The 12,246-nt window shown below is 42.2% G+C and overlaps 1 protein-coding gene across 3 annotated transcripts; it reads left to right on the forward strand.

Annotated features, from left to right (window-relative positions):
* The first annotated feature begins 388 nt into the window (after positions 1-388).
* On the forward strand, positions 389-11,778 carry AKIRIN1 (akirin 1). Of its 3 annotated transcripts, XM_006867566.1 has the most exons (5): positions 389-752; positions 6,482-6,622; positions 8,368-8,502; positions 9,885-9,956; positions 10,813-11,778. In XM_006867566.1, the coding sequence occupies exons 1-5, from the start codon at positions 530-532 to the stop codon at positions 10,821-10,823; spliced, it is 582 nt and encodes a 193-aa protein (XP_006867628.1). In that variant the 5' UTR covers positions 389-529; the 3' UTR covers positions 10,824-11,778. The 3 variants fall into 3 exon arrangements, with proteins under 3 accessions (XP_006867628.1, XP_006867630.1, XP_006867629.1); XM_006867568.1 differs by lacking the exon at positions 6,482-6,622 and having other exon boundaries at positions 432-752; positions 10,813-11,611; XM_006867567.1 differs by lacking the exon at positions 8,368-8,502 and having other exon boundaries at positions 432-752; positions 10,813-11,523.
* The last annotated feature ends 468 nt before the right edge of the window (positions 11,779-12,246 follow it).

Genomic DNA, 12,246 nt, shown 5'->3' on the forward strand with positions numbered 1-12,246 from the left:
TAAAACCCATCCTGGATGACCTTTTAGAATCACCCTTTTTTTCCGTCGTGGGCCCTGAAAGAAGTTATGGGACTGGGAGACTACGGAGACCCCAACGGCTTGTCACCAGACTCCTCTAAGTTCCCCCTCCCCCACGGCCTTGCCGCGCAGGTGCAAAAACCTAAGGGACCACCGGAGCGCGACTACTCCAGAGAGGGGGATGGGAGCCTGAGAGGGGCGAAGGCGGGGGTGGGGACCTTCCCAAGGTTGCCTGGTGACCACGCTCTCCGCCTAGACTGTTCCATTTCCTCAGCAGGTGGTACCGCGGGCCGGGGACGACTGCCCAGAGCAGCCCTCTTCCGGCTTCCCCCCACCCCTGTGGCGGGCGGTGGCGAGGGCCCGTGATGTCACAGGAGGCGGGGCCGGCGCTGCTGCCGGGTGCTGGAGGCGCCATTGGAGCCGGCTTGGCTTTCGAGCCCCGCTGAAGAGGCGGAGGGTTGGGCCGTAGTTACCGCCGAGTCCACAACTGGTTCTTAGCCCCCTAAGCGGCATGGCGTGCGGGGCGACGCTGAAGCGGCCCATGGAGTTCGAGGCGGCGCTGCTGAGCCCCGGCTCTCCGAAGCGGCGGCGCTGCGCCCCTCTGCCCGGCTCCACTCCGGGCCTCAGGTCCCCGGACGCCGAGCCTCCGCCGTCGCTGCTCCCGATGCAGACCCCGCCGCCGGCTCTGCAGCAGTCTGCCCCGCCCGGCAGCGAGCGGCGCCTTCCAACGCCGGGTAACCTTCGCTGCGGGTTTGGCAGGAAGCCAGTCCCAGGTTTTTTTTTGGGGGGGGGGGAGGGGGAAGCTGGACGGTAGGCAAATTAATGGTCGTACCTCTTCTTTGCCTTGAGAAAAGGGAACTGGGGCGCCGCTGGGCCTGGCTGCTTCCGGGGGTGGGAGACATCCGGGAGTAGTGGGGCCACGGTGTCGGTTTTTGGTTTTCCTGGAGCTGGAGAACCTAGAGGGCTGGGCCCCAAAGGGGAGATGGGAATATCCCTGGCCACGCAGGGCCTTCCCCGTCCCCGAAGCCCCAGCCCCCCCCTCACCCCCGCCCCAACTCCCACCCTACTTCGCTGCCCGGGCCTGCACTGAGCCGCCCGGTAGACCCAGTGGGCCTTGGGAAATTGGATTCTACTCACGAACCAGGCCTGGGAGGGGGGATGGGGAGGATTACTGGGAAGGGGCGTAAGTGAGCAGTTCAGCGCTGTACTGTAACTTGTGGGGAGACCTGATTTCCCCAAGTCTCAGAGGGTGGACCAGAGGCCGCAGTTGAGAATCCGAGCCCAACCTGATCGTCTCGAAGAGACTGGTTCTGTTTTTTGTTTTTTATGATATGGCTATTGTTTTGTATCTTATATGCCTTGAAATCGGTACGTCGATACCTACAAGTTGAAAATCCTTCAATATGCAGAGGCTCTAAAAGCCAGAATTTATCCATAACACAGGGACCTTTTCAGTAAGGGATTCCACATAGACCAAGGAAAGGGAAGAGCTGATGTGACAATAAAGCAAAGAAACCTAATCGGGCTGCAGGAGTACAGAGGAAAGTGCATCAGCATTAATATTTAGTCATTGTAAAGGGCTTTGGGAAGTTGTTTCTTCCTGAGGGAGTTTCCCCCGCCCCCCTATTTCTCAAGCATAAGTAAAATCTTGGCATTGCTTTTTTAAGAATCATTCTTTCCTCGCTGCCTGCAGTTACCAATGCCATAAGACTTTATTTCCTTTTTCCTCTGTATAATCCACAGTGCTGATTTTAGGCGTTCATGGTCTCACACAAGTTGCTAGCATTTGCCAGCTAAATTGGTCTTTCAGACTTTTCCTTACTTACGTTCACCTCTTTATCATGGCTGGCGTTTAAAGGATTTATCAACTGTATCCCTAGCTTACCTAGTCAGTCTTACCTATACCTCAGGCAATTCCTCTGCTCTTTTCACTAGACGTGTCTTGTGTTTATATCCATGCCTTCCATCCTGGTGTTTTTTACCCTCTCTTGCTAATCCAAATAGGCGTTTCTTCAAATCTCTCATCCATTACTTGACTACTTACCAGGCCTGGGAAGGATTTCGGTTCCACTTTAAAATTCCCTGACCACTTAATCCTTACGTGTATTATATACAGAATGAAGTAACATTTGTGAAAGTTCTTTGTAAAGTGCTCTTCAAAAGTAGGGAGAGAATGAGGGAGGGTGTATAGGACTTCCAACTCATATCAACTCTGTATAGTGTTTCCAAGGCTGTAAATATTTAACAGGAGCAGAAATCTTTACATCGGTCTCTGGTGAAGCAGCTGGTGAGTTTGACCTGCCCACCTTGTGGTAACAGTCCAGTGCTTATTCTGCAGTGCCACTAGTGTGCCTTATAGGACTGTATGCACATGCATGTATAGGTATAGTTGTCGGCATTTGTCTATATAGATTTGTGTGTTCTGGTATGGCACTGTAGAAAAAGCGCTCGACCATAAGGTTGGTTTGAATGACAAGGTCAGCGGTTCAAGCTCACCAGCCGCTCCTTGGAAACCCTTTTGGGCAACATTTGCCCAAAAGGTAAGGAGGAGCAGGGACACTAGAGGGACAGAAATGGAGAAGGGACTGACACAATTAGAGGGTAGCAGCCAGTGCCAAGGAGTCCTGGTTTGGCACTATAGGATAAGCACTGGACTGCAAGGTCGGTTGCAACCCTATATAGGGTCGCACTATGAGTCAGAACCACCTCAACAGCACCTACAACAACAAGCCAATGCCACAGAACAATTTGTATATAGATTGTTGAATGGAAAACTAGCTTGCTTTGTAAACTTTTCACCCAAGCACAATAAAATGTAAAAAAAAAAAAAAAAAGCTCTAAATCTTCACTTGGAATCATGTTTTTGTTCTTCTTAGTGTTTCTACAAATGCCCACATAATCTTCTAGATATCTTCACTGCAAAATGTGACTAGTTGCCCTACCTATCTATTGTAAAGAACCAATTCAGATATTTGTAAAAACCGTTTTGGAAAGTATAAAGCGATGGGTTTAAGTAAATGTCATTTCTTCCAGTTGTTGTTAAGTACCATTGAGTTGGTTCTGATTCATAGTGACTCTGTATAGAGTTTCCAAGGAGCAGTTGGTGAATTTGAACCACCAATCTTGTGCTGAGCAGGCCTATGCCTATCCTACATTGCACACCAGGTGCTAGCCCCTAAATTAATTCTGTTGTAGTTCTCATTACAGTAATAATTGAATGGATATGGAAACCTGAATATGACAGTGCTATAAATATTTTATTTAAAATATTATGTGTAAAGATTGATCAGTTCTATCCCTTAATGCTGATTCTGTCATGAAAGACGTATAAAGTACTAATGATTCATTATTTGATGATTTGGCTTAAGTAAAAGGTGCCAAAAATCTTTGTATTAAAAAAAAAAAAAAAAAAGAACCAATGAGAGTGAACCGGGGAAAATGTTAGCTGCTATATAACTAAAAAGAATAAAACCATCTAAAGGAGAAATTAATTAAAACAATGACTTTGTTTTATACCATCCCAGGGTTGTAACTTTCTTTCCGAATGATTAGGAAGCTGTTTTTACTTTTTAAAAAAAGGTATAATACTGTTGGTGGAAAAGGCCTTAAAAATTAAGCCTTTTATGGCTCACATTTTTACTGTGTGCTAGGAATGTGGTGGCTCCATACAATAAACACTAGCCACAGGGTCAGAGGTTTGAGCCCTCCAACCACTCGAGAAAAATGAGGCATTCTGTTCCCATCAAGATTTAAAACCTCAACCCCTATACAGGGTCATTAAGAGTCGTAACTGACTCAGTGGCACTTAACAACAGGTGAGTGCTAGGCCTAGAAGGGCTCTGTTTACTTTGGAGAGATTTTTAAATGTGGAGTATAAATGCATAGCTGTTGATCATGACTTGGGGTTTGGGGAATAATTTCTGGATTGAGGTAGCTGGACCTTGAATAATGTGAGGGGAGGAGAGGCACAGCCCCATTTCAGGCAAAAGAAAACTAGTTAAACCAAGGCTGCTGCTGGTGGTGGTGCGCCATGGAGTCGAAACTCCAAATACTAAAGAAGGAATTGTTTAAAGAAACTGGGTTGTAGTAAGAGATGCAACTGAAAAAATAACAGACCTTGTCTTAGAAGTCCTTGAAGCTGTGTTACAGAGTTGGGGTTTTGGTCTATAGCAGCTAGGAGCCATTGCATAGTTTTGAAGAATGGATCAAGCCTGACGTAACTTGGAAGTGGGATCCTGGTGTGATGCTGTAAGGTAAACATTAGACTGCTAACCACAGTGTTTGTCAGCAGTTCAAACTAACCAGGTACTCCTCAGAAACCCTATACAGGGACGCTATGAGTCGAAACCAACTGTACAACACTTAACAACAACAACTTGGACGTTAAATAATAGTAACAGGCAAGGATTTAAATTACTAGTCACTGTTAAGTTGCATTTGTGTTTTTAAAATGCTGTTTCCTTCTTATGGGGCCTTCTTGGGAAGAAAATCAAGTCTACTTCCTTGTTTTTTTTATCATGGAGGCCATGTTTAGGTTCTTGCTCTAACTAGTCCTTCTACCCGCTTCAGAGTTATAGCTTTCCATTTGTTCACTTGGCCACACAGGAGGCAGTTAAAGGTTTATCAAAGACCTTCTGTTCTCTTGAGTATTGTACTCATACTTGTCCTTTCTTGTTTCAAATCTTTGCAGTTTCTTGCATCTTTGTATTGAATCTGGCAAGTATTTGCTTGGTGAATAGTACATTTTAACGATGAAGCGAAGACTTCATACATTCATAGATCTAAAATATGGACTTCATTGCACTCTTAAAGCAAAGTTTTCTGATCCTACATTGTTCCAGTGTTTAAGAACAATGAGTTACTGAGTTCAGAAACATGCATGTGGGGCTACTTTGAATTCATGTCAGTCTTCAAGAGAGGACAGCACCTCCCTTCTGTAGCAATACTAGTATCTTTAATTTTGACCCTCACAATTTAATTATAGGTAGACGTTTAAAGGAGCTCTGGTAGCGTAGTGGTTACGAATCAGGCTGCAAGCCGCAAGGTCAGCAGTTCGAAACTGCCAGCTGTTCCATGGGAGAAAGATGAGGCTTTCTGCTCCCGTAAAGATTTATAGCCTCGGAAACCCTGTGCAAGGTCTCTGTGAGTTGGCGCCGACTCCACAGCACATAATAACAAGAAGATACTTAATATTTCTATTGACAGGCTAGGCTTAATGATCCTGAATGATTTTACAAGATTATGGTCATACAGCTAGTAAATAACAAAGTGGCATTATTAACATTGCCCCCATTTAAAAGAAAAAATAGGCTATAGTACACTATACACTGGAATAATGTGATTTTAAGGAGGGGTGGAAGTCCTGGTGTGGCGCTGTGGGCTAATGCATCAGACTGCAAAGTCATTTGAACTGCAAGGTCGATGGTTCAAGCTCACCAGCTGCTCCTTGGAAACCCTATACAGGTCACTACGGGTCGGAATCAACTCGACGGCACTTGATGACAACAGCAAGGAAGGGTGGTGTAATTTTTATAAGGAGGCTTTATTATCTGAAAAGTGAATGTTGTGCTATCAGGTTGGTTCTGATGGACTCGTAGTGTCCCTGTATAGGATTTCTGACAGATATTGGTGGAATTGAACTGCTGACATTGTGGTTAGCAGTCCAGTGCTTATCCTGTGCCACACAAGGACTTATTAAGTGAATATAATACCGCAAAAATGAAACGCTTGAAAAACGCTTTCTTCCAGAGTCTGTGTTGAATCTAGGTGTGTAGTCAAGGTGGTTAGTGATTTGTGTGTCCTTGACTCCCTTTACACATGTTAGCAAATTTGTTTTGTTCATACCTAGACTCAGAATCCTACCAAATATTGCCTCTTGTAGGATAAAAAAAAAAAAGTCTTCTGAGCCCTGACCATCAGTTCCAAGCATTAAATCTTAGCTCTTTCCCTGGTCAATGGGCAGGCTGTGCGTGTTATTCACTTCCCCCAGATCATAAGAGTCCCAAAAAGGACAAGAACTTCATTATCAGAAGGGCCTCTAGGTGGTAAGAAGCTGACCCTTTAATGCTTCAATTAAGAAATTATAAAACTTAGAGGATATCAAAAGTAGCTCCCTATTAGGTTAAGGGCAGTTCCTTTGGCTGTAAGTCGCATTAGTTCATCATCCAGCACATGGCAGAAATTCACAAATGATGAAGGAACTGAGTGACTTATGCCAAAATAGCTTCTGTTTTTTGCATTGTTGAAATAGTGTTCTGTCTTAGGGACTGTAGGAGGAGTGTTTTATACAGCATAAACTTTTTTCTTGTTAATATTTGTTACTGGGAGAAGGGAAAAGATTGAGGCCTGCCCTGTATGTTAGAGAAAGTATTTGAAATCTAGTCAAAAGACTCATCCCACTTCTGAAGAAAGTTTGAAGACTTGATGATAAAGCATATGCTCAAGTTTCTTTCTTTTTTATTAGAGCAAATTTTCCAGAACATAAAACAAGAATATAGTCGTTATCAGAGGTGGAGACATTTAGAAGTCGTTCTTAATCAGAGTGAAGCTTGTCCTTCAGACAATCAGCCTCACTCCTCAGCACTTACAGCACCTAGCTCTCCAGGTAAGCAAAATCCTTGTAAATGACACTAAGTAATGATCATCTCCTAATCCAGAATTGGTCTCACCTAGAGGAATAAAATTGGAAACATGTATGCATTAGAGCTCTAGGTATAAATATTTGTAAAACCAGAGTTAAAATTGGCAAAGTCCTTAGATTGATTTGGTTGGACTTTCACCAACCCCATGTAGGAGCATCCTCTGTAACCACATTGTTTTTAATACTGTAGCTTACTAGCCACATGAGGCTATTTAATTTTAAGTTAATTATAAGTAAATATATTTAAAATTCAGTTTCTCCTTCACAGTAGCCACATATTGGACAGCATAGATAGAGAACAGCATTGCTCTGTGACATTGATAGTTGCTTAGACAAGATGTGCTCAAAAATGGAATCTCAGATTTTCAAGGAATCGTCACGGTCACATAGTTCAGCCCCAGCCCTGCTTGCCGTATCCCTATCAGATAGTCTACAGGCCAGTGCTTGTACATCTTCAGTGTTTGTTTCCTCACCAAATATTTTACCTTTTTAACAGGTCTAAGGAGCTCTGGTAGCGTAGTGGTTACGAATTGGGCTGCTAATCTTACGGTCAGCAGTTCGAAACTACCAGCTTTTCCGCTGGAGAAAGATGAGGCTTTCTGCTCCCGTAAAGATTTATAGCCTTGGAAACCCTGTACCACAGTACATAACAACAAGGGCTAATGTGGACATCTTGGTGTGGTGCTGTAGGATCAGCACTGGGCTGTGAACCACAAGGTTAGCAGTTCAAACCCACCAGCCGCTCTTTGGAAACCCTATAACAGGATTGCTATAAGTCAGAAACGACTCAACAGCACTTAACAATAACAAGGGCTAAATAAAAGTTGTTTGCTTTAGTTCAAAATTGTCACTTTAGCATTCCAGTTACTCTTGCACATAAATGATTGACAGATCTTTCAATACTTAGAACTAGAAAATCTCTTAATCTTCTCTTGAAATTTTAGTAATACAGTTTTGGAAGTAATTGAGTATATTATGGGTAGAGAAACAATTAGAAATGACTGGCTAGATGTTTTGGGTTAGAGTTCATGTGTAGAGAAAAAATTTCTTGTTAAAGTAGGAAATGATTTTCAGAGTGTTAAATGGTTTATAGACTGAGTAAGAGGACCCAAGAAACTGATTCTAGGCTAAGCAGCTTTGAGGAACACATCAGAGCTCTGCTCATATCATGATTTTCTAATCCACAATGTTTTATACTGCTTATATCTGTTTTTTATTCTTTACCAAATGAGCATTGAGTATGGGCCCAGCTTTTTATGATACCAGAATTATTTTTCAGTATGCAGGTCAGCTCTGGTAGCATAGTGGTTACGAATCGAGCTGCGAGCCGCAAGGTCAGCAGTTCAAAACTACCAGCAGTTCTGCGGAAGAAAGATGAGGCGGTCTGCTCCCGTAAAGATTTACAGCCTCGGAAGCCCTCGTAGGGTCGCTATGAGTCGGAACCGACTCCACGGCACATAACAACAACAACATATGCAGGTCAGCTAGTAGCACACCTGAACACACCTCCTTCCCATCTTTCCATTTACATGTGACCTAGGTGTGTAAAACAAATGGTGTAAACAATTTTGTGAAAGTATTTCATGTGAGGTAGTGAGAAATACCATTTTTCTAAACAGTGTTTATATCCTGAGGACTGTTTGAATAACGTTAATTCTGAGCAATAGAACTAAAATGTATTTTGTAAACTAGAGTTATCTTTTGGCTAGGTTCTTCCTGGATGAAAAAGGACCAGCCCACCTTTACCCTCCGACAAGTTGGAATAATTTGCGAGCGTCTCTTAAAAGACTATGAAGATAAAATTCGGGAGGAGTATGAGCAAATCCTCAACACCAAATTAGCAGGTAGGACAAGCAGTGCTTATATCATTATTGGAGTCCTGGTGTGTGGCATTGCAGGATAACGCACTGGGCCATAAGGTTGGTTTGAACCACAAGGTATTGGTTGGTTCAAACTCAGCAGCCACGCCTCAGAAATCCTAAAAACAGGGTCTCTGTGAGTCAGGACCCGTAGCACTTAACAATAACAACATGTCATTGTTGATAGCATCCAGTAAGGGTTAACCTTGGTTAAGTAAATAATAACTTAGAAAAAGAGTGGGGTTTCATATGCAAGAGGACTTAATGAATTATGAATATTGAACGTGCTCTTTTTGGGGGTTGTAAACATTACATTATATGGAAGGAATTTTCATTTCTGAAACAAGATAAACTTCCTTGCAAGAATTTTCTATTTGAATAAAGGCATTCAGTGGGTCATATGGGCCAGTTGGTGAGTAACAGGTGGCTGGGATGGTGCTAACTTCCCAACAGGTGGCTAGGAGGAGTGGTGGGAGTCAATTTGTGAATGTGGGAGGTCAGGCATCCTGTGAATCTGGAAGTACAATAGAGGAAAGCAACGAAACCCAGCTCAGGCTAGACCAAAAGGCATGGTTAGTGGTGGCAACAAATAGAGCTTTATATGAAAGAAGGGTCCTGTTAGTGAAAGGGGCCATGTTGTGCTCAGTGATCCTGGACCAACCATTTCTTCTTGTAACAATATTACTGTTTTCCTAGTCTGGTGACCCCTGCAACATGATGCCTCAGAATGTTAATGCATCTGCTTAAAATGTAGAACTATTGGATTAAAGTTAAACACGTTTATTTACAATAGAGCTTTTTTGATCCTTTAATATACTAATAATGTATAAGAAAAGAAATCCTAATTTATCACTCCTCAAAGCTAGCTATAACTCACTTCTCTGGTCAATTAACAGGCTACCTTATACTCTTCTACTGAGTTTTTTCCTTAGAGGATGTTTCTTCTATAGAATTTTATACAGTTGAACGGTATACAATTTTCTTTTAGCTTTCTGGCATTCTACCTCTTCTCATGTTTTCTTCACTCAAGTTCAGAAAAGCGCTTCAGAGCTTCATGCCCATAGGTGGTTTGCTTATAAATTTGCTGGTAGTGAGCATGTTTCTGTCTTGGGAGGCCATTTGTAAGGAATGGAATTAGGGCAGAGAAGAAGTTATTAGAAAGATGTCATATTACAGATAATCATTGACCAAATCTGGGAGCCAGGGAGTTTGGCTCTGGGATGGAAGAGGAAGGAACAGATCTTAGAATGCCCTTTATAATGAGATCTGAGAGGGCAGAGAATTCAAACTGGGAAGCTGAGTGTGAACTTGACACTTGGTTTTTGAAAAATTGGGAGAGACTTTATTACACTGTCTTTCCCTCACAGAACAATATGAATCTTTTGTGAAATTCACACATGATCAGATTATGCGACGATATGGGACAAGGCCAACAAGCTGTAAGTATTGCCAAGTTTTTCTTTGAATTTTCTGAGTTCCAAGAGCAAGATTTTGACACTGAGTATCCTGCCTGCTAAGAGCCAAAGGCCTCTCTGAAGTAAAAGAATAGCTAGTAGTTAAAGCATGTATGTGTGTCCAACATTGTATAAGCCCTTTAAATTTTCACCAGAGTTTATGTAATCCTCACAGTAACCCAGTGAGGGAGGAGGAACAGTTATTAGCCAGCCCCATTTTTGCAGGTCACAATAGCATTGAAAATTTACCCAAGCTCATAGAGCTAGTGGTTCAGCTACGATTAAAAATCTAGGTAGTCTGTTTTATTTATTTATTGCCTTTTTTTCTGGAAAGTTAGTTCCAATAGTTAACTTATGAAAGTTAGTTTCTTAAGGTGCTGCATAGTTAGGATTTCTTGATTCTAAACAACTTGCAGCTGCCAGTTACTCAAAGCATAAATTATAAATAGCTATGTCTCAAAACTGTGAGCCACCATGTATGGTAGGTTGCGCCTATAGTAGGCCCAGATACTCGGGAGGCTGAGGCTGGAGGATCGCTTGAGTCTAGGAGTTCTGGGCTGTAATATGTGTTATATCGATCAGGTGTTAACAGTAAGTTTGGCATCATATGGTGACCTGTAAGTGGGGACCACCAGGTTGCCTAAGAAGAGGTGAACCAGCCCAGGTTGGAAACAGAAGGTCAAAACTGTGATCCAGGGCCAAATTTAATGCCTTTACAGTGGTGATTCATATTCTCTATGTGGTTTCATCTCATTTACCATTAGTTAATAGAAAAAGAAAAACATTACATTTGTTAGTATTCTCACTCATTTTTTCCTTTTTTGTTCCAAATTCTTTATAGATGTGTCCTGAGGCTTTCTTGCATATCTGGGTACCAGGTTTAACCTCAAGAGATGGCTGCTGTACACTTTTTGCAACTGGTTTGATATCACATTTCAGCTCCAACTTTGCATCCTGAGAACACTTAAATGTTTCTGCGGGTCCATTTTTATACAACTTGAAAGACCTTGAAACTTTCTGGTTGCCACAAGCATATCTTTCTTTTCTGCTCATCCAATAAACAGCTGTGCCCTACTGTGATAGATTTTCCAAACAAAATACCTGGAGCAGCAGTTTAGCAAAATATGCCTTCAGTGGCACTCAACAAATGGAGTTTCCCCAAGCACAGTTCTGTAAGAAGTGTGTGTGAGAATGTGTATATGTGTGTATGTGTATTTTAAGTTATTATTTGTATTGTGCAACTTTTTTGATCTTGGGGATTCTGGCTGTGAATTTGATACACAACAATTATGGTTGAAAACATTTGCTTGGTCTACAGAAGATCATTAATGTTTTGTGACCATATAAGTTGTAACAGTGGATTGTTTTATGTATAGGTATTATTGTTAAATACAGGGACTGTTTCCAGGCACAGAATATGAATCATAAGTTAGAGTGGACATTAGATGTGATTATGATGACATAGTGAAGGTCTGCAATCCTAGGTGTACAAGCATGTGGTGAGGCATTAGAACAACTGGAGACAGGCCATTTGACACATGGACTCTGCCTGGTCATGTTAGAGAAATACTTTGACTCCAAGCCTTAAAATATCTATATGGAGTCTGCGCTCACCTAATTCACTCAATCAGAACTCCCTGGACACTGACCCTCCAAGGGGAAAGATTGCCTCTGGAGCAAGAGCATCATCAGGGTTGGCTCAGGAGCATAGCATAGGTGAGCACATAGCATAGGCTAGGCCCAGCAGCACTGCTAAATTGGGAGGAGCCACTTCACCTTCATAACAGTCATTACAAATAGAATTTGGATCCTTTGGTTAGCTTCCACCAAATTCTTTCCAGAGGTGTCCATGTTCAACTGCTTGAGCTTTGTTTTGGCAACCTCCTGCCCAAAGTTGCTTACAGGCTGTTCTTCACTTGAGTCCAAGGTTGAGGAACAGAAAGTAGCCTCTTTTTTGAGGAGGTAGAAGTTATGTATACATTTATTTTTTACTGTGACTTGTTCAGGACCACATTTTACAAAATGCCTTGTTTCATTTATTATTGTTTCTGGAAAAGAAAGTTCTATTAAAATTGTTTTAGCTTGAATATAGACTAGTTTTTTTAAATAGGGTTTATTTTGAAATTTCTGAGTTTAATTCAAATATATGCCAATACCTTCCAAAGTTAAGGTGATATTCAGAGACAGTTGTTCTGATCAGATGGCTTAGAGAACTTATTGGAATATTCACATTAGAAGATTCCTTATTATTGAATGTCTTTGACTTAAATCTAAC

This window comes from Chrysochloris asiatica, unplaced genomic scaffold, assembly GCF_000296735.1.
Source record: "Chrysochloris asiatica unplaced genomic scaffold, ChrAsi1.0 scaffold00106, whole genome shotgun sequence".
Lineage (NCBI taxonomy): Eukaryota > Metazoa > Chordata > Mammalia > Afrosoricida > Chrysochloridae > Chrysochloris > Chrysochloris asiatica.